The sequence below is a fragment of the Urtica dioica genome, chromosome 4 (assembly GCF_054948205.1).
Source record: "Urtica dioica subsp. dioica isolate 48M chromosome 4, U.dioica_male_clone48M_v1_H2, whole genome shotgun sequence".
Classification (NCBI taxonomy): Eukaryota; Viridiplantae; Streptophyta; class Magnoliopsida; order Rosales; family Urticaceae; genus Urtica; species Urtica dioica.
This window is the reverse complement of record NC_142759.1, coordinates 3,938,714-3,960,317: the sequence shown is the minus strand read 5'-3', so window position 1 is coordinate 3,960,317 and position 21,604 is coordinate 3,938,714. Positions and strand designations below refer to the sequence as shown.

At 36.5% G+C, this 21,604-nt stretch overlaps 2 protein-coding genes, 1 long non-coding RNA gene and 4 other non-coding genes across 7 annotated transcripts; 1 reads left to right on the top strand and 6 right to left on the bottom strand.

Annotated features, from left to right (window-relative positions):
- Positions 1 to 181: 181 nt before the first annotated feature.
- On the bottom strand, positions 182 to 2,176 carry LOC149399445 (uncharacterized). The gene is made up of 2 exons (XR_016296377.1): positions 1,331 to 2,176; positions 182 to 832 (listed from the first exon to the last, which is right to left on the bottom strand). It is a non-coding gene; the product is annotated as an uncharacterized LOC149399445 (long non-coding RNA).
- Positions 1,196 to 1,260, bottom strand: LOC149399449 (small nucleolar RNA Z105). The gene has a single exon (XR_016296858.1). It is a non-coding gene; the product is annotated as a small nucleolar RNA Z105 (small nucleolar RNA).
- LOC149399448 (small nucleolar RNA SNOR75) lies at positions 1,329 to 1,413 on the bottom strand. Its single transcript, XR_016296849.1, has one exon. It is a non-coding gene; the product is annotated as a small nucleolar RNA SNOR75 (small nucleolar RNA).
- On the bottom strand, positions 1,730 to 1,796 carry LOC149399447 (small nucleolar RNA Z105). The gene has a single exon (XR_016296857.1). It is a non-coding gene; the product is annotated as a small nucleolar RNA Z105 (small nucleolar RNA).
- Positions 1,864 to 1,947, bottom strand: LOC149399446 (small nucleolar RNA SNOR75). The gene has a single exon (XR_016296848.1). It is a non-coding gene; the product is annotated as a small nucleolar RNA SNOR75 (small nucleolar RNA).
- A 578-nt stretch (positions 2,177 to 2,754) lies between the features above and the next one.
- On the bottom strand, positions 2,755 to 4,548 carry LOC149399444 (cold-regulated 413 plasma membrane protein 2-like). The gene is made up of 4 exons (XM_089612690.1): positions 4,264 to 4,548; positions 4,069 to 4,176; positions 3,910 to 3,980; positions 2,755 to 3,175 (listed from the first exon to the last, which is right to left on the bottom strand). Exons 1-4 carry the CDS (start codon positions 4,425 to 4,427, stop codon positions 2,919 to 2,921), a joined length of 600 nt encoding a protein of 199 aa, XP_089468816.1. The 5' UTR covers positions 4,428 to 4,548; the 3' UTR covers positions 2,755 to 2,918.
- A 2,561-nt stretch (positions 4,549 to 7,109) lies between these two features.
- Positions 7,110 to 9,044, top strand: LOC149399443 (protein neprosin-like). Its single transcript, XM_089613439.1, has 6 exons — positions 7,110 to 7,268; positions 7,351 to 7,437; positions 7,943 to 8,038; positions 8,128 to 8,181; positions 8,328 to 8,474; positions 8,661 to 9,044. The coding sequence occupies exons 1-6, from the start codon at positions 7,110 to 7,112 to the stop codon at positions 9,042 to 9,044; spliced, it is 927 nt and encodes a 308-aa protein (XP_089469565.1).
- The last annotated feature ends 12,560 nt before the right edge of the window (positions 9,045 to 21,604 follow it).

The window sequence follows — 21,604 nt, the reverse complement described above, 5'->3', positions numbered from 1 at the left end:
CCATGTTTTGTTTTAAGATTAAATTTCATGACGAAGTTGCTAAATTTCGTGACAACAGTATCATAGAACATAATAATTTAGTAACTACAGGGTCAAGTATTTTTATTTTTACAATTTTTTGACTACATAATAATTTAGTAACTACAAGGTCACAATTAAAAGGTCGATGAAAACTAAAGAATTCGAAGACTTTGATGCTATAATATTCATCGGAAAATTCTGCCCCCAAGATGTACACCTCCTAGGCCAAAGCCATGCTTAATATTACAGCAACAAAGTCCTCGAATTCTTGAGTTTTCATCGACCTTTTAATTTCGGCCAGAAAACAATTCTGATCTCCTTGATAGAAATTTTTTTTTCCAAAGTCCACCACTAGTTAGATTTCCAGCTTGGTTTGCTAGCAGAACGACTCCTCCACAGATCAAGGGAGCAGATAGAGAAACATCTATGCCTTTGCGTTATAAATTCTCAGCTACCAGGACCCAAATCGTGACCCAAAATGCAGCGAGATAAAGTCCTCTAGTTCAGAAGTACGTGGATTCGACGGTCTCGCAAAGGCGAGGCAGTTCCGAAAGTGTCGGTGGTGTCTGCTTTTGAGTCGGTATCCACTTTTGACTGAGTATTCTCCATCCAAGGGATTTTCAGAACTTCAAGAGCCTCGTTTTCGTCCAGGTAACAGTGTATGAGCTCAGAACTTCAAAGTCTCTCTACGAATCCATACTCAATTCCTCAACTCCAACAGTACGCCAGCTAATGTGCTCAGTATGTTTATTGTGCTAAACCTCTTGCTGATGATATACCCTAATACAATTCCACTATGACAGACTTTTTCCTAAAAAAAATTAAATACATAAATGGTTCGAGTAAAAAAATGTTTGAGAATCGTCCAAATTCAAGCATCTTTCAAATCTATCGATTGCAAAAATTACAATGGCCACGAGCTTTACGACGCTGCATATTTATTTGATTTCTCCATTGAAATTTATCAACTTGGAAGGAACCACTGGTTAATACAATTTTAACATTTGGCCCAGTTCTGTCCTAGGCCTGAAGGTAGAACAGACAAAAGACAAAATTCACTTGGGTTTTGACATGCAGTTAATAAAAAACTAAGTAGCTTCTCATGTTCATTTTTATACACCTTTTTATATTACAAACATATAATAGAAAAAACAACATATTACTGGTTTGGCATTCAGTATGAGTAGGAGGTATTATTCATCAAATAATAATCAGACAAAACTATCATCACTATGCCAAACATTAGGTATCCTATACACAAATCTGAACTATTGAAAAAAATTAAAATTAAGAGTGAGAAAGGTTAGACCTCTCAGACAAATGCCTCGATTGTCGTCAGGGTTTTAAAGAATGGATTTCGGACTCGTCATCTTTGGTTGATCATCACAGAGAATAACCATTTCACTCAATCACACTAACAGAAGCAAAAAAGAACCAGACCATAAAAAACATAACCAAACATGATTGACAAGAGAGAGAGAGAGATTAAGCAACGAGCAGCTCAAAAGTGCTTGAAACGTAATCATCGATGCTCTTCAGAATGTACTGATGTAACTTGGTTTCTCATCATCGCTACACCATCTTATTTCTCTCAACCCAATGAACATAATACAACAAAAGTTGGCTAACTAAATCATTCTGATATGCATAAATTATTTTTTAAATTAAGTATAGAGAAATTAGAGGAAACTAATTGTTGGTCAGGCATTCAGAATGAGTAGGAGGTTATTATTCATCAAATAATAAATCAGAAAAAACTATCATCATAATGCTTGACCTTAAAAAACCCTAATTAAACTCAAACGATGATATTAATAAATAAATTGGAGTGAGAAAGGTTAAACCTCTCAGACAAATGCCTCGATTGTCGTCAGGGTTTTAAAGAATGGATATCGGACTCGTCATCTTAGTTGATCATCACAGAGAATAACCATTCCACTCGATCAGAAATATAAAAAGGAAACAAGAAACAGAACACAAATCTATACAGAATACTACGTAGCCATCATTTGATTATAATAGCAGAGCAATTATTAGACAAGCTAAGACAGAAAACCGATGACTTTTACCAGGTTGTACGACGGAAGTGAAGTGATGAAAATGCCGTTCGTTTGTGGTAGTTTTATAGATAGTCTTTGAGGAGGCTGTTCTATAATTAGGGTTTCAACTCCGCAATCTCCGAAGCCATAAAATGGGCCAATACTTCTATAGGCTCACCACGAGTAAACCCACTAAAAACACATAAATTAGGCCCAAACATTTTTTCGTGATGAATGTCTTCTTAAAATGGAAAATGTAGATAGTGCCTTTTTTTTTATCAAAAACATTCATCGCGAATATAATTTAATTTTTATGTTGTAAGTAAGTTTTTACTTATTTATAAAAAATTTGAAAAAATTGTTTATTGTTTAGAATTATTTTTTCAATTTTATTAGTTATTAAAAACATTTATCGCAAATAAAATTATTTTTTCATTTATGATTTGGACACAATTGTCCTATTTTTTTTAGTGTTGAGACATTTATACAACATTCTAAATTTGATATCAAATTTGGTTTCAAATCATGCTTTTTGTGTAAAATTATATGAAAATGTGCACATACAAACATGAAACGTAGATAAAGTCTATCATCTTACAATTTATACCATTTTTTTACCCTATTTGATAAGTTTATTTTTCTTCCTATTTGTTGTTTTTTTTTATAAACAACAAAAATTTATCTAAACGACCGTTCCATGGACTTGTGACTACTTAAGCCCCAAATTACATTGTCATGTACACAACCAAAAACAACAACAAAGAAATCAAACTCGTTATAGCCAAGCACCTATTGGTGCCCCAAGGCAAACAAAAGCTCTTCAATTGCTTATTTGCAGTAAAAAAACAAAGCGGACGGTCATGCGACGAAGTGGACAACCAGAGTCCAGACGGGGAAGACCAAAAGAAGAAGGATGCCGAGGGTGTTGGATATGCCGTGAGTCTGCGTGAATGAGTCTCGGAATCCACCGGAAGCTCTAATGTGCTCTTGCAATAGATAACACCCGACGAGGAGACATACCACAACACCGACCCAACTCTCCCTCAGAGTCAAAGCAAAGAATTCCGGCGCCACCACCAATAGCAGAATCAACGACCCCGGAAGCTCCAACCAATCTGCCAAAAATCGAGATCTTTGGTGTAAAAGCTTTCCTTTGGATTTCTATATAGCCACATTTGTAACTATTCTGTTATCAAAAGGGATTATTCTAAAAATTTTATGACAATTTAGAAAGCTTTTGACCAAAATGGTCAAAAAATCCAATAATAGCTTGTTATTCCAAAATCCAGTAAAAGCATTTATTATTAGATTTTGGTCAAAAACTTTATAAGTAGTCATAATTTTGGAATAATCCTCTAAGTTAATTTCACAAAAGGTGATGGGTCATGCACCAGACCGCCAGGCCCGTAACATCCGGCCGAACACTAATAATTAGCAATTAGGATAGCAGAAATTAATCTGAGTCACCTCTTTTGAGAAAGCAATTCCGGGAATACAATTACTTTTCATTTTTATTCACAGAGCACCTTATTTTATTATGAAAATAGCTTATTTTCATAGTTTTATCTTATTTTTTACAGTTTTGATTGTTTACATTTTTATTAGTAATTCAAATTTTCACTTAAAATATTGGTAATATTATTTGGAAATAAAGAATAAAGTGGTATTTATAGAATGTTATAAAATTCGAGGTATTCACCAAATTACCATCTTTACAGGAGATACCGATAGAATTTTTCATTATGGTATGACTCGGCCTTAAAGTGACGTCATCCGCCTCAAAATTCTTCGAGATCTCTAGAACAATTTCAAAAATCAAATTTTATATTAAAAAAAAAAAAAAACATACCGGGGAAACGTCGCGGGAAGAATAGCCTGAGCACGACCGTGATGAAAGCAATCCATTTTCCAAACTCTCCTCTGCAAATTAGAACAAACAAACCAAGCACGTGACGTGCCAATAAAGCCCGTTGATATTCTAATAAGAGCATATTATATATATATATACCTGAGGAAGTGAAAGAGAACCATCGGAAGACTGAGGAAAATGTAAGGGACTAGAAGTGACGTCAGCATATTAGTCCTCCAGTTTGTACGGTCCAATATCAGCAGATAACTGTAATATAAATGGGTCTCAAATCAATATATGATATATACATATAAGAGAAATCAAAAAGAAGGAGAAGAGCAAAGCTTAAAATACATGGCAGCGAAAGAAGCGAGCCATTTGAGAAGAGAAGTCCCGAATCCAAGGCCGCCCAGCCTCGCAGCGTGGTTGATCAGATTCTTGGCGGCGATCTTGAGCTCGTCGATGTCTGAGCTTATGAGTTCTTGATCGCTCTTCATTGCCAGGTAATCTCTCCCCATTTTCTGGGTTTCAGACAATCGGTGTGGAGATCACTAGTGATGTTTTGTGCGTTTAATTGGTTAAACACATTTATAATATGTGGATTGTAAAGTCTATGCCCTGATTTTGAGCCCAGTCATGAGTCGGAACAAGAGAACGACGCAAGTTTTGGATCTCGAACTAGGTTTGCTTTTACGCGTGTACAGAATACAGATGCCACGTGGCTTAAAGGGAGAAGGTATTGAGGAGGTGCTGGCAACGCCGGGTGGACATTAAAGACGTTTTTAATTGTTTGGAGGGGTAAAATCAGATAATTACAACAAGCTCTTTTTTTTTTTTTTTTTGTGAGAAATAGAATTTATGTACTTAGCCTTTTATATTACAGGAAATATCACGTTTAAATTAGTTTGTTCCTAACTCCTAGGAATCAGGAAACTACTAAAAAGTGAAATCGTAATTAAAGAAAAAAAATCGGTTAACTTCAATTAACCTTTAACCGATTTTTGTTTCTCACGGTTAATTGTTAACCGAATAAAAAAGTGAACAATTAATTGCAATTAATTGTTTTAACCGAAGTGGGCAATTGTGTGTGTGGCAGCTGTGGCCGTGTGTGTCAGCGTGTGTGGCTGTGTGTGTTAGTGTGTGTGTGGTTGTGTGTGTGGCTGTGTGTGTTAGTGTGTGTGTCAGTGTGTGTTTCAATTAACCTAGGTTAATTGATTTTTATTCGGTTAAAATTAACCGTACGGTTAATTTTAACCGAAAATTCAATTAAAATTAATCGTACGGTTAATTTTAATCGAACAATTTCGATTAAAATTTAAATCAAAATTCTTTTTTTAACCGAAATTTTTTCTTTAATCGTAATATATATGTATGTATGACAACATAAATAGAATATAACTTAAAATATTATATTATAGGAAATATCACTTATAAATAGAATCTTTATATTTTGCTACTTATTAAATAAAATGAAATTTCTCATTTTGTAACAAATAAAATATTCTCACACTTTTTTAGTAGGGCGTAGCCGATTTAAATTATTAATTTGACAAAATAACCTAACTTTTTAAATTTACGATAAAATAGTTAAAAATAAAATAAAACACTAAAATACCCTCGTTCACCGATTTCACTTGACAAAACACTAGTCCATCACCATCAACGAGAAACTCTACCCAACAAAACCTCAACCCCTTGCCATGATGTTCACTCCGTCGTCGAACGGTAGTTTTCTGGCGAGGAAGATAACCCCGCACGACCACTCGTCCGCCTTCTCTTCGTCATACTTCTGGCGCGGTGAACGACGCCATGGCGGCAATAAAATTACAGAGCCGAGATGAGCTGGTGAAAGTACCGCCGAGCTTCGAATTCCTTTCGGAGGTTGTTTTTTTGGAAGGTGATCTTGTGGAGGACTTGGTTCTCACTATGACTTCATGGATTCCAAGGATGTTTGGGGTGGCGTCTGAGGCGACGCATGACTTCGATCTCGCAGGAGACAGGGACGTGGAGAGGCTGCGATTGGCGATTGCTGACGTCGTCGTCTATCTCGTGCAATATCGTCATCGATCGCCATCACCACCGACATCACGATCGATCTGTTGATCGCCACAATCATTGATCACCATCGTCGTCAACCGCCACACTTCTTCTTCTTCTTCTTCTTCTTCTTCTTCTTCTTCTTCTTCGGTTTTTTTGTGTATTTTATATAGAAAATGGATTAAATTTTTTGAAATCATGATTAAATATTTTGACACTTCGTTATCTTCTTATAGTAGATGATTATGTCAAAAAAATACTTCAAACGTTTTATTGTCATTTTGTTGCCTGTTTAGATGGGGATTCAAACTTGATTTTTAGCTAGGTTTTTTTTCTTTTATAGAAATGGATTAAAATTTTTGAAGGCACAATTAATATGTTGAAAGCATGTACCTTAACTGAAATAAAGTAACTTGTTTGTGCGTTTTGAAACTAGATTTACAAAATTGAAGACATGATTAAACTTTTGATTTTTTTTTGCCTAATTTTGACGATAAAATTAGTTTTGGATACCTAGACTAATTATTTTGAAAATGATGAGAAAACAGGGTCACCCACACATTAAGGGTATTTTAATATTTTTATACCATAAATAGTTATAATGCACTAACTTATAAAATTTTGGCTATTTTGGTAAAACCTTAGTTTGAATTGACTACTTTGTAAGTTTGTACAAAAAAAAAAAAATCTAACGTCATTTTTGGGTTTTGTTTAAATTTGAAAAGGTGTGTGTGCTCACTGCTATGTAGATGTCAAAATCCCGTTTCTATATATATATTGGAGAAAATTTTAGAGAGTTATTAATAGCGCTATTAAATTGAATTTATAATGGAAAAATCTTAAATGAATATATATATATATATATATATATATATATATATATATATATATTGGAGAAAATTTTAGAGAGTTATTACTTATTAATTGCGCTATTAAATTGAATTTGTAATGGAAAAATCTTAACTATTCATGTAAGCATACTACTAATAAATAGGCGGGATGGACTTGGGTTTGAATCCGGCCAAAAATTAGAAACACTCCATTCCTTTTTCTTAAATCTCCAATTCTCTCTCCCAAATATCAAATAGTTCCTTCCTCAATTTTTTTTTTCTTTTCCAAAGGCTCTAGTGAATATTTGCTGTTATACAAAATCTAAAATAACTATGGATTTAATAAATCCGAAAGACTCAATCAAGTGCACCATAACAGTGTTGATCGTATTTTTGTATGTCATTTCCTTGGAATTTGCATGTGGAAGAAAGCTCGGGCACAGACAAAATTTAGAGACGACAAAGCACAAGGGAACTGTCAAAACCATAGAGGTTTCTTAAAATCACAACACATTAATATTTTTTTTTTAGTATTGCAAAAGATAACATATAAACATCATTGTATCACTTGCAGAGTGAAAATGGTGACGTGATAGATTGTGTTGACGTTTACAAGCAACCAGCGTTTGATCATCCACTTCTGAAGAATCATACAATTCAGGTTTGGTTTTTTTTTTTTTATCGTTTTGGTATTCATTCAGTTATTAGTGATATAATAAAAATAATAAATACTATGGTTGAGAGAATGTGCAGTTTTGGCCAAGCAAAAGTCAAGATGGAGACGAAAAAATGGTATTATTACAAGAATGGAATAAAAATGGAGAACATTGTCCAAAAGGATCGATCCCAATTTTGCGGTCACCAAAATTAAATTATCCACCTAAAGTTCCTTTTGATAATTTCACAAAAGACCTAACCAATGACGAGGATCCTCGTGCTGGTCATGAGGTATTATAAAATATTCCTCCGTGTATCTACTATACATATTTATTTATATGTTTTGCTGCATAAAATTAACAAATCCCTATTGAGTGCAATGTTTTTCATTATTAGTCTCTTTTTTTTTCACTGCAATTAATTAACAAATAAAGAATAGTATGCAACAGCTCAATTCACGGGAAAGAACTATGGAGGAAGTTCAATTATCAACGTGTGGAATCCCTCAGTGTCCCTTGGCGAAATCAGTGTATCTCAAATTTGGGTCACTACTGGACAAAGAACAGACAACACCGGAAAAAGAACAGACAATAGTGTCGAAGCCGGTTGGATTGTTGTGAGTACTACTAAAACTATACATATTATAAACTAGTATTTATAAATATCCTAATATCAATGATTACTTATGTACCAGTTTTACCCGTATGTATTATTTCCAAAAGAGACAAGGACCTTCATATACTGGACTGTAAGTTTTCCTGATCACATTTTTTTTTTTTTTTTTTTGTTAGTGGTACATATTAATTATATATATATATATATATATATATATATATATATATTTTTTTTTTTTTTTTGCTGATGAACATTATTATTGAAAATTTGATTGCGCAGCGAGACTACTACGAGTTTACAGGGTGTTACAATCTGTTGTGTCCGGGTTTTGTACAAGTGAGCTCAAAAATAGCCCTTGGTTCTGCAATAGGGCCTCTTTCCACATACGACGGTGAGCAATACGAGATACATGTTAGTATAACCAAGGTAATAGTCTATAAAAACATTTTTATTAAATATGTGCATCGAAGTCGAACTTATAATATCGACACGCGAAATAGTTTTCTAAACCCAACATTATAAATTTATTGAAATCGATTTGAAAACACGCTAAATTTTGAGAAATATAAATGATATCTCTGAAATAATGGTGACGATGATTTATTTTTTCAGGAGGGAAATAATGGTGATTGGTGGGTAGAAATACAAGGCGAGAGGGTAGGGTATTGGCCGAGAGCCATATTCACGCTCATGTCTGACGTGGCAGACATGGTGCATTGGGGCGGCGAGATCTATGACTCTAAACAGGAATCCCGCCACACAAGCACTCAAATGGGAAGCGGTCATTTTCCGAGCGAGGGCTTCAAAAAGGCGAGTTTCTTTAAGAAACTCCAATTTCGCGACGCTATTGATAGCACTTTCAAGGACCCCCCGGGCATCACTCCCGTGTATGTCTCCAATCCTTCGTGCTACGACATCAAAGCCGGTCGTAGCTCTGAATTAGGATCCTTCTTCTACTACGGCGGCCCCGGATATTCCGACAAGTGTAAGGAATGATCCACCGAAGAAATCGTAGAGATCATTTATGATTTTCCAATTCAATGGATTAGTATTTTTCTCCTTCTTTAGAAGTTTTTGGAAGTGTTACAAAAGTTATAAGGAAAGTAAATGGGAAAATTAATTATCTTCAATTTTTTTCTTCTTGTTTTCACCATGCACGAAACCATTGTGCATATATAGCTCATTTATTAGTTTGCATGTTTCTTGAATAATGTAGTAGTAAGAGCATATACAGTTTTTATTGTTGCAATACATCGTATCGTAAAATTAATTACTTTGATTATTCTTATACATTGTATGAAAAAAATGTATCCATAATTAGCCACTTGATTGATTAACATAATTCATACTTGAGATATTTTTCCACAAGCATATACAACGGCCAAATACAAGTGTCACTATTATTACTATTGTGTGTTACTTGCATGTACATTAAAAATAGAGTTTAACAAAGGAATGACATACTGGACATGACCATTTTTTTGGCTTCATGAACCAAAGGTACTATTTTTACTGGCCCCATATTCAATGAATTTACATACTTAGTTCATTTACAGCATATGTACATTGTTCCCGTTCAGCATATTGAGATATTTTTGTCTCAAGTATACTAAAAGTAGTTTTACTCATTTGCTAACCATTTTTTTTGTAACTCTATCTACTAAAAACAGGCCTAGAGACATATTCATGTACTTCACAAGTATATACAGCGCACAAATAGTATTTGGAATCGGCCTCTTTTGGATATAAATCGTTCTCTATGAGTATCGCTATTACTATAGTGTTGGCATGCATACTAGTGATAGAGTTTAAAAAAGGAAGATATATTGGACATAACCTTTTTTTTAATAATTCAATTTTTACATCATATATCATAACATCAATTACATTAAAATTTAAGAACAAATTACAAGATATAATCTTCAAACGCCAATATTGCGTTTCTTAAAAATTGCACTCTCGTCTTCTCGCAAAGATCACATCACAGCCAATAGGTCTTGCCACCCAAACTACGCCCTTGGCGAAATCAAAGAAGATGTATATGGCGAAAGGGATATGTTGGAATTAAGTAGATAAATAGTTGTATTTATTTACATGTGTATGGCTGATTTGTGGCAATAATTTGAGTGGGTTCCACTCATCGTATTTGAATAATTCCAAGTGATACGGATTCCTCGTAATGAGGGGTATAAAATTAAATATTGGTTTGCCAAAATCGGACCTAGGATGAATGAGAAATTGATGCTCAAAGTAGACTAACGAAACACATTTATGTTGTGTTGTGGAAGTAGAATACCAAGAGTCCTACATTAGATGGGGATGTGTGTTGTGGTAGTGTTTAAATATTATCCTCTTTAATTAGTGGATATCCAAGTGCAAGAGAGGAGAGTGTGTGTGGGTTAACCCTTAACCCCTCACGCGCACCGCCGCCGAGCCGGGCCGGGCTCGAGCTCGGACTCGGGTTTCGGGAATTGTCTCAGTCTCGGGATTTTTTTTTATTGCAAAGTTCACTTCCAAAAATGTTTTAATTCCATAAATAACTCTTTTGTTGCGTTGGAAATTAAACCTTGGGTTAATGCCACCTTTACTCGTGACGTTTAATGCCATGAAGGCTGAACGTTGAACGGTTGAGAAATGCTTTAATGGACGGTGGTAACAGCCTCATCATGAGCCTTTAAGGCTGGACGGTTTTGATGTTTCAAAACTGGATCCTTTGCTGAGCCTTGGCCTATATAAAGAGGCTTCAGCTCTCATTCAGAACACACGGAAAATCCTTCTCCCCACTGTTCCGAAACTCTCTCCAGTACTCCTGAAAATTCTTTTCTTTTGTTTTGTCGTGGTGATAGTTTCGCACAGGTTCTAGTTCGCCGAGAGTCAAGCCTATTGGTGCTAAGCTTGCTTCTGTAGTCGTTGTATCATGGGAGGCTTTCGCTCACGTTTTCCAACATCCGTGGGAGGGCGATAAAAAACTTCAAGGAAACCGTCCAACAGGCCTCGACTGTTTCTTTCAATCTTCTCCGATTTGTTTTTCCGGTTCTAAGGTTTAGCCGGTTTTATTTGTAATTTGTTTTTCGTTCCATGCAACTTATCTTGTATTTTCTTCAATATTAATATAATATTGCTAACAGGATATCGTTGGCTTCATGTTTAAGAAAGACATTGAACATGACCTTAAAATATTTTATTAATGCAAATCTTACACTTTTTTAATTATTCATTTATTTTGTACTTAAACTTTAAATGCTAACAAACCTTTATTTACCATTTTATAAGATAAAATATAAAAAAAAGTCAAAAATTGATTTTCTCACAAAATTCATTTAACATTGTTAAATCCAAAAATATGAGAAATTGAAAAAAAAAATCCGATTATTCATTATGAAGTCTTTTTTTTTTTTCACTTTTATGACTATAATTGTCATTAAAAATTGCTATTTTAATGATACCTCCTCATTATATGCAGTTTTTCGTGATATTTGTTGTAAAAAAATAGGTCTTTTTAATGGATAATGGGAAAAAGTGTTCCAATTAGTCGTACTTAAAATTTTAGAATAATTCTTTTAACAAATCTTCATCTGTTACATGTACAGGTACAGCCACACAAAAAATCTACGCTCTCCACATTCCTCTATGGCAACGATATCGAATCTCAGCTTGTCGATCGTTCTGAGCTTTTTGTTTCAGAAAAACGCCTGTATCATCACATTCTTGCTTCTATAAGTGTTCAGAACACAAATTTCTACGACACACACGCCCGAGCCCGAGCCTATATTCAGTATCTTAGTATTCTGGATTGTTGATCAAATTTTGCCCATCATCATTTCTCATTTATAACTTCTTATGTACGGGGTTCACGCCCAAGCGATCATCATTTCTCAAATAAAGGAATCAAGTCTTTGAATCCCAATAGCTTAGGACATTATGTTCGTTGTTAATGTTAGCAATATTATAGTAATATTGACGTAAATAAAAGACAAATTGCATGCATGAAAAAGTACACGTAAATAGATTACAAAACCCGGTTACACCTTTATATTAAGAACCGGAAAACAAAAAACAGGTCGGAAAAGTCGAGGCCCGTTGGACGGTTTCCTTGAAGCTTTTTATCGCTCTCCCACAGGTGCTGGAAATCGTGAGCGAAAGCCTCCCAGGATACAACGACGTCAGAGGCAAGGTGAGCACCAACCACTTGACTCTCTCGGCGAACTAGAACCTGCGAGAATACTATCACCAAGACAAAGAAAATTTTCTGGGAGCAAGAGAGAATCGGGAACAGTGGGGAAAATCTGGAATCCCGTGCACTGAATGAGAGCTTAGGACCTCTTATATAGGCCAAGGCAGCGAATTTGAATCACCCATCAAAACGCCCAGGTTTAATGCTCCTAATGAGGCCATTAACGCTCGGTTACAAGCCAACGTTAATCCACCAACGTTCGCTCCTAATGAGGCCATTAACGCACGTTAATCTTCCAACAGCATTGATACACGGTTTTAATTCCCAACCATAACGCGCATCATGAGGAATTAAATCAATAAGAAGTGAAATTTGTAGTAAAAAGAAAGCCCGAAACCCGAACCCGAGCCCGGCCCGGCCCGGCCCGGCTCGGCTCGGCGGCGGCGGCGCGCGTGTGTGTGTGTGTGTGCGCGCGCGCGAGGGGTTAAGAGATAACCCACCCACACTCTCCTCTCTTGCACTTGCTTGACCACTAAAGAGAGAAGATAGTATATAAACACTACCACAACACACATCCCCAACCAATGTGGGACTCTTGGTTTTCACTTCCACAACAACAACACAACAACAATTGTGTTTCTTTAGCCTACTTTGAGCATCAATTTCTCATTCATCTTAGGTCCGATTTTGGCAAATAAATATTCGATTTTATAGCCCTCGTTACGAGGAATCCGTATCATTTGGAATTATTCAATTCCGATGAGTGGAACCCACTCAACTTGTTGCCACAAATCAGCCATTCCCATGATAATAAATAAAATTTATTATCCACATTCCAACAATCCCCCACATGAATGAAATTGAGACGACAATTATAAAGACACGACTCGATGTGGTGATAGATTCTACGGTCAATACCAGTATAGGATAGGTAGGCAAAGCCTTTGAACCTTCCCTCGGTAAGATATGCCATCTTTACTGACTACTCAGTAGACACGTTGTCCTTGAACTGTTAGCCGTTTTGCATAAACGATAAACATATCCCCCACTGATATCTCCCTGACACAGGTTCTGTTCTCATGGTTATGTTCATTTTGGCCCTGAACATCAGCCTGGTTCTGCAAGAGTTTCTAAAGAATTAAGCCCAATTAATTCTCCTTTGAAGCGGCCCCACTTCTCTCTCACATAGGTGATTCTTTTATTAAGAGTAATCCCGCATTACTCATTCGGAATCTCAACGATCCGATTTCACAGAATCATTAAAAGCTCTAAGCTTAACCTCGTACGGGAGTCACTGTTTAATACTTAGGAATAGGATTAGGGGTTTTCCCCCACAGTGACCTCACAAAGCCATTGACAATTAGGTTGTCCCTTTGAACCAAGATCTTGGGATCTCCAGTCATCATGGTTGGGTTTCCTTTGCCTTGGCTTTATTTGCCATGGGCTTTAGCCCCATTCCTTTGGTTGTCTTCTCTACTTGGTCCCTATTTAACCCTTTGGTTAGCGGATCCGCAATGTTCTCTTTGGACCTAATATAGTCAATACTAATGATTCCAGATGAGAGAAGTTGTCTAATGGTATTATGTCGTCGACGGATATGTCTAGACTTACCATTATACATCACACTATGTGCCCTACCAATAGCAGATTGGTTATCACAATATACACATATTGCAGGCATCGGTTTTGTCCAATTAGGAATATCCTCCACAAAGTTCCTTAGCCATTCGGCTTCTTCCCCACATTTATCCAATGCAACAAACTCAGATTCCATCGTGGATCTCGTTATCACAGTTTGTTTGGAGGATTTCCAAGATATGGCTGCACCTCCCAGAGTGAATACATAACCACTCGTGGCCTTTGAATCTTGAATATCAGATATCCAACTTGCATCAGTGTAACCTTCAATTACCTCGGGATATCTTGTATAATGTAGACCATAATCACGAGTGAATCGTAGATATCTCAATACTCTTACGATTGCTTTCCAGTGTTCAGCACTTGGATTACTCGTATAACGAGCTAGTCTACTCACGGTGTAGGCTAAATCCGGTCTCGTGCAACTCATCAAGTACATGAGACTGCCTATCACTCTAGCATATTCAATTTGAGAGATGCTTTCACCTTTATTCTTAGACAAGTGTTGACTAATGTCTATGGGAGTTCTCGAGACTCCAGAATCGTTATTCCCAAACTTGTCTAGAATTTTATCAACGTAGTGTGTTTGATCCAGTACAATCCCATTGGGTGTTCGGGTAATTTTGATCCCCAGAATTACATCAGCAATTCCCAGATCTTTCATATCGAACCTTGAGTTCAATAAATCTTTTGTGGATTGTACCATACGATCATTACTCCCCACTATGAGCATGTCATCTACATATAAACACAGAATCACATACCCATGTTCAGTGGTTTTAATGTACACACATTTGTCACACTCGTTGATCTTAAATCCATTTGACATCATGACGTTGTCAAATTTCTCATGCCATTGCTTTGGGGCTTGTTTAAGGCCATAAAGCGACTTGACAAGTTTACAGACTTTCTTTTCTTGTCCAGGTACAATACAACCCTCAGGTTGATTCATATAGATCTCTTCTTCGAGATCCCCATTAAGAAAGGCTGTTTTTACATCCATTTGATGAATTTCAAGATTGCGTAATGCAGCAACGGCAATTATCAATCTAATCGAAGTTATTCTCGTCACGGGAGAATAAGTATCAAAGTAATCAACACCCTCTTGTTGTTTATACCCTTTGATTACCAGTCGTGCTTTGTATTTATCAATTGAGCCATCGACTTTCATCTTCCTAGTAAAGATCCACCTAGATCCAAGTGTCTTACTTCCAGGAGGAAGATCAACCAACTCCCAAGTGTGGTTTTGCATGATCGAGTCTATTTCACTTCTTATGGCTTCTTTCCATAAGTGACCCTCAACAGAATTCACGGCCTCTTTATAATTTAGAGGTGGACCCTCCAACATATAGGTGAAATAATCAGAACCAAATGATTTTTCGACCCTTGCTCGCTTACTTCGTCTAAGTCCCTCAGATTCTATCTCTTCTTCGGACTCTTCATCATTATCTTGAGTTATTTCCTCAATATCCTCAAGAGAATGGTTTGATGAACTTGGTTCATTTTCCTTAGACTTATAAGGAAATACATGTTCAAAGAACGAAGCATTTTTAGATTCCATAATCGAATCATTGTGTATATCGGGGTTTTTCGAGTCATACACAAGAAATCTATATGCATTACTATGTTGTGCATATCCAATGAAGATACAATCTACAGTCTTTGGTCCTATCTTCATTTTCTTAGGAGCGGGAGCCATTACTTTGGCCAAGCACCCCCACATTCGCAAATATTTATAGGAAGGTCTCTTTTCTATAAATAGCTCAGACGGAGACTTATCCTCCTTCTTTCGGGGTATCTTGTTCAGAAGATAATTTGCAGACAAGATCGCTTCCCCCCACATTTCTTGGGGTAACCCAGAACTTAACAACATTGCATTCATCATCTCCTTGAGAGTGCGATTCTTACGTTCGGCAACGCCATTTGATTGAGGAGAATAAGGTGGAGTGACTTCGTGAATAATTCCATGTTGTGCACAAAAAGTACCAAATGGTTCAACATATTCACCTCCTCGATCACTTCGCACTTTCTTAATCTTCTTATTGAGTTGATTCTCAACTTCCAATTTGTATATGACAAATTTCTCAATTGCTTCATCTTTGCTTTTAAGCAAATATACGTAACAATATTTTGTACAATCGTCAATAAAAGTCACAAAATATTTATTACCACCTCTCGTGGGCATGAACTTTAAATCACATAAATCGGTATGGATTAAATCGAGAGGTTCATTACTTCTTTCAATACTATGAAAGGATGTTCTTGTTAATTTGGCTTCAACACAAATTTCACATTTATGATTTGAGTCAATATTAAACTTTGGAATACACTCCAAATTAATCAATTTTCTCAGTGTGTCATAATTCACATGACCTAGTCTACCATGCCATAAATTAGACGACACAATCATATAAGAGGAAGAAGAAGCTTTATTAATATCTTTTGCCTTGATGGCCATTACATTCATTTTGACCATGCCATTCTTGACATAGCCCTTGCCCACATACATACCATTCTTAGACAATACAAGCTTTTGAGACTCTAAAACCATCCTAAACCCATGGTTATCCAGCACAGTCCCAGAAATCAGATTCTTCCTCATATCAGGCACGTAGAGCACCTTAGTGAGCTTCAGTTCCTTCCCAGAGGTCATCTTCAAGAAGACTTCACCTTCCCCCTTGACTTCAGAGGTGGCAGAGTTGCCCATAAACAACCTCTCTCCATCTCCAGGTAGCTCGAGGGTGGAGAAGGAATTCTTATCAGTGCAGATGTGGCGGGTTGCTCCAGTGTCCAGCCACCACTCCTTCGGGTTAGAGTCAACCATGTTGACCTCGGAGACCACAGCAACGAGGAGGTCATTATCATCCTCCACAGCATTGGCCTCCTTGTTCTTCTTCGGCTTTCTACAATCGACCGCTCGGTGACCGACCTTGTTGCAATTGTAGCATTTACCAACAATCTTTTGTTGGCCCTTCTTCTTGAACGTCCCACTCTTGACTCCAAGATTTTGGGCGGGCTTCTTCCCCTTCGAGTTCTCGCCATGTTCGACGACGTTAGCTCGCTCGGAGACGGTTCTAAGTCTCCTATCGGATCCTCGGTTGTCTTCTTCGATTCGGAGGCGAACAACCAAGTCCTCAAGACTCATCTCCTTTCGCTTGTGCTTAAGGTAGTTCTTGAACTCCTTCCACCCAGGTGGTAACTTCTCTATCACGGAGGCAACTTGGAAAGACTCGCTAATGGTCATTCCCTCGGCTTGAATCTCATGGAAAATGAGTTGAAGCTCTTGGACTTGACTCACAACGGTCTTTGTGTCCACCATCTTGTACTCAAGGAAACGACCCACAATATACTTCTTTGAGCCCGCATCCTCGGTTTTGTACTTGCGATCCAACGAATCCCATAGCTCTTTAGAAGATACTTTAGAGCTATACACGTTGTATAAAGAGTCGGCGAGACAATTCAACACGTGGTTTCGACAAAGATAGTCGGATTCGTTCCACCCCACATAGGCCCGAAGCACTTGTGGGTCGGCTTCACCCTCTCGAGGAGTGGCCGGAGGATCTTCGGTTAAAAACCGTGCAAGTCCGATGGTTGTCAAAAAGAAAACCATCTTTTGTTGCCACCTTTTGAAGTTGAGTCCGTCAAACTTCCCCGGCCTCTCGGCCGGCATCACCGTGGGAGGTCCTCGAGCCACGCCCACGTTTGAACCATCAAGGCCCAAACCCGCCATAGGTTGAACAAGACCCGCGGGTCCGTTCCCGGCCGTAGCCGCCATCGAGCCTTGTCCCAAAGTCACAGGGATTTGGCCGATGTTAATCAAGTTTGGCGGGGTGTTCACCACGGAGGGGTTGTCTCCAACGTTCCCTCCAACATTCATCGAGTCGTTGTTGTTCACGTTAGTCATATTTTCTACAAAAGAAAATCACAAATCAGTAACTTTTCAAACAAATCCGAAAACAAATCGGAAACAAAAACTGGAAACCGATTATATTCAGAAAAAAAAAAATTAATCCTTTCCTCCACGCAACCTGTCTTTTCCGATAAAAAAGCTTCAAGATTGTTAGCAATATTATAGTAATATTGACGTAAATAAAAGACAAATTGCATGCATGAAAAAGTACACGTAAATAGATTACAAAACCCGGTTACACCTTTATATTAAGAACCGGAAAACAAAAAACAGGTCGGAAAAGTCGAGGCCCGTTGGACGGTTTCCTTGAAGCTTTTTATCGCTCTCCCACAGGTGCTGGAAATCGTGAGCGAAAGCCTCCCAGGATACAACGACGTCAGAGGCAAGGTGAGCACCAACCACTTGACTCTCTCGGCGAACTAGAACCTGCGAGAATACTATCACCAAGACAAAGAAAATTTTCTGGGAGCAAGAGAGAATCGGGAACAGTGGGGAAAATCTGGAATCCCGTGCACTGAATGAGAGCTTAGGACCTCTTATATAGGCCAAGGCAGCGAATTTGAATCACCCATCAAAACGCCCAGGTTTAATGCTCCTAATGAGGCCATTAACGCTCGGTTACAAGCCAACGTTAATCCACCAACGTTCGCTCCTAATGAGGCCATCTTAGGTCCGATTTTGGCAAATAAATATTCGATTTTATAGCCCTCGTTACGAGGAATCCGTATCATTTGGAATTATTCAATTCCGATGAGTGGAACCCACTCAACTTGTTGCCACAAATCAGCCATTCCCATGATAATAAATAAAATTTATTATCCACATTCCAACAGTTAATTAACAACTTGATTATTTTTAATTACGTACTTCTATTTTATTGACCAATATTTTTTTTTATTGACTAGTTGTCATCTATAAATTCTCATGTTTACAATTTATCATCTATAAATTCTCATACTTACAAGTTTTATGTTCGCCCTAGGAAGTGCATAGTTAATAACACAATTACGAGTGGCATTTTGTGTTGAACATGGATACACAAGTGAGAAATCACTAAGTAACAGTTTCGTGCATCTCAAACTTCCGATTAGTCCACAGGCAGCCCGGGATTACTTAGGGAAGTGCACATATTTAGCCGGAAGGGGAAATAATGATTATCTCAACAACTATTTCTTGTTCCTTTCTCCGACAAGCCTCATGTTCACACCCGAGCAATACGCTCAAGTTCTCAACAACCAACACTTTGGCCAACTCAAGGTTCTTTGTGACAATCATATTTTTTTTTATTAGATTTACCTAATTTTAATCCTTCTACTTAATTTTTTTTTCTTTTAGAAATAATGATTGATTTAGGTAATAGGAAACTCCCGCTGTTCGGGGTTCCACCACTTGGCCGTTTACCATGCGATCTTTACTTTCGGAACAAATGGCTCTTCGTGCATAGACCGATTCAATGGGGCAACCCTTCAACAAAAAACTTGTTGCTCTTGTGGATGAATTCAATTCCAATTTTAGAAATGCCAAGTTTACATATCTGCTCAGTTATTCCAAAACAGTCTCTGACGCTCTTAATTCGGGTTATAAAAAAATTATCAACTTTCCTTCATGAACTAATCAATTCATCTTGTCCCCCTTCTTTTGATCTATTTTACCTGCATACTAAAATTAAATTGGGTTATTAAGTTATATAGCCACACGGTTATAGTGAATTGGGATATAGCCCACCTTTCGTTAATTTCTTGTAAATAGTCAAATTAACTTATTAACAGATTAATAAAATACTTATTTAATCCAATCAAACATATAAAAAAAGGTAGTTAATAGGCTGCCACGTATGCAAGTTGGCTATTTACAAAGTATTTACCAAAGGTTGACTAATTTACAATTCTTATAGTTTAGGTGGCGGCTTACGTAGCCAATTTTTTGAATTAAATTTATATTTGTTCGAGCTTGAGCTTCGTGGACTTGAGAGGGTTTAGTCGGTCCCAAATCGCTACAAATTTTATTTTCATAGGGAATATTTGTGGGTTGAGAATTTTAGCTTGTGTTTTATCAGTCATCCTTTTACGCCTTTTTCTAATCACCTTTGATCCCCACTTTTGTACTCTCTCGATATATAACAAGTTTTACAGTGTGAATTTCTCTGCTTTGCATGTAACTTTTTCCGGTCTTAGATTTCCTAATATACATGCACAATGGCGGAGCAGCGGAACTGTGATTTCATTCCGCATCAATAATAACAAGGAAGAAAAATATTTATTGACACAACTATGTGTTCAAATATAATGAAATAAATCATAAATAAAGATAAGATTCATAATATATGAAATAGCTATTTTATGAAAACAATCATGAAAATTTGGATTATTATTGTGATACATCACGGTTCATAAATAAAATTTAATCCAATAAATGAAAGTAATAAAATTAGCGGGACATTAGATCTTCAATTGGAGCATGAGCTTCTCTACAACTCGGGTTTAAATCCGACATTGTTTAGCAAGCTCCTCGACTCTATCGAGCTCCATCAAATCTACTCTGCAACACAAAAGATAATGCTCATGAATAGTTATCATCAAAACGTTGGTTTCCAAAACCAAATTGCTACAAAATTCTGAGGTTAACGACACATGTTGCCGGACGGGGTTAGCCAGATCGTGCTTACTATTGTCAATGCCATGTTTTATAAAAAAAAAAAAAAAAAAAAAAAAAAAAAAAAAAAAAAAAAAAACTATTGTCAATGCCATGCAGGAATAGAACCACACCACATATACCGGCCCAAATATTGTTGGATCGTGCTTACTATTGACAAAATTCTCAATTTCACTTTTCCTAATATGGTTTTTTTAATTCTTCGGATGGTATCAATAATATGGGAAATGAGTACCGCGGAATCTCAAATGACAGGCTTTTTAAAAAAAATGTATTTTGTTATTAACTAAAACAAACATTTTAAAAATAATTTTGATTTTAAGAGAGCCTAACTATAAAGTTGGTGATTAGTTGCTTCACCAAAATAGATTACATGGGAATCTATTTTCCATGTTTAATGAATTTTTCATAATGTCAAAATTACGTTTACTTCTGTAAAATCTAACTCAGTCCTTTTATCTTTAACCTAGACTTTAATACACTCTTCACTTTCTTTTTCCCTATTCTCAATTGACTCATGCCACAATCAAAAACAAAGTTGCCAAACACCTTCTTCTTTTTGTTCTTCAAAGAAAATCACATTGACTTAGCTTCTTCTTTGATTGAACTTTTGCCTCAATTGATAAGTATACAGATTTCTTCTCTAATAAAAACATTCACTTACCTTTTTTCTTACAACGACTTGTTACTTGTTTACCAGATTAAGTGCTTTTCCAGGTCACGAAAAATAAAAAATAAAAAAAATTCATTTTGAATACTCATGAGACTCGTGACCATTTGTGCTATACTTGTTGAATCTCAAATTGTTTGATTTGGACTCGACAATGGTAAGTGACCTTCCAATTGTTCTTGTCTATTATAACCTTTTATAAAAACTGATTTTCTGTTTATTATGGCTTTCGTCCAATTGGACTCCACATGCTCAAATTAACAAGTATTGTAGTCCGAACAAGAAATACACATTTCTTTACATTTTAAGAATACCGAGGATAAAAGAAATCAATTAGCGACGTTTTAAGAGTTTTCTCTTTTCTTTTTATAACATATCAGTAATAGTGTAATATGTTATAGGGATTTGGACAGTTCTAGTCTAGTGTTTTCAAAGATTTTTTTTAGATTTCTACACTATTATAGTGATATATTTGTCATTAAATACTTTTTTATCTGTGTTTTTTAGATTTT

Excerpts from the sequence above, each read along its gene's own strand:
- LOC149399444 (XM_089612690.1), bottom strand. The coding sequence starts at position 4,427 with ATGGGGAGAGATTACCTGGCAATGAAGAGCGATCAAGAACTCATAAGC. Across the intron at positions 3,981-4,068 it reads GTTCTCTTTCACTTCCTCAG|AGGAGAGTTTGGAAAATGGA; the intron begins GTATATATATAT and ends TCTAATTTGCAG. Across the intron at positions 3,176-3,909 it reads CTTCCCGCGACGTTTCCCCG|ATTGGTTGGAGCTTCCGGGG; the intron begins GTATGTTTTTTT and ends GATTTTTGGCAG.
- LOC149399443 (XM_089613439.1), top strand. The coding sequence starts at position 7,110 with ATGGATTTAATAAATCCGAAAGACTCAATCAAGTGCACCATAACAGTG. Across the intron at positions 7,438-7,942 it reads TGAAGAATCATACAATTCAG|TGTCCCTTGGCGAAATCAGT; the intron begins GTTTGGTTTTTT and ends GGAATCCCTCAG. Across the intron at positions 8,475-8,660 it reads TACATGTTAGTATAACCAAG|GAGGGAAATAATGGTGATTG; the intron begins GTAATAGTCTAT and ends TTATTTTTTCAG.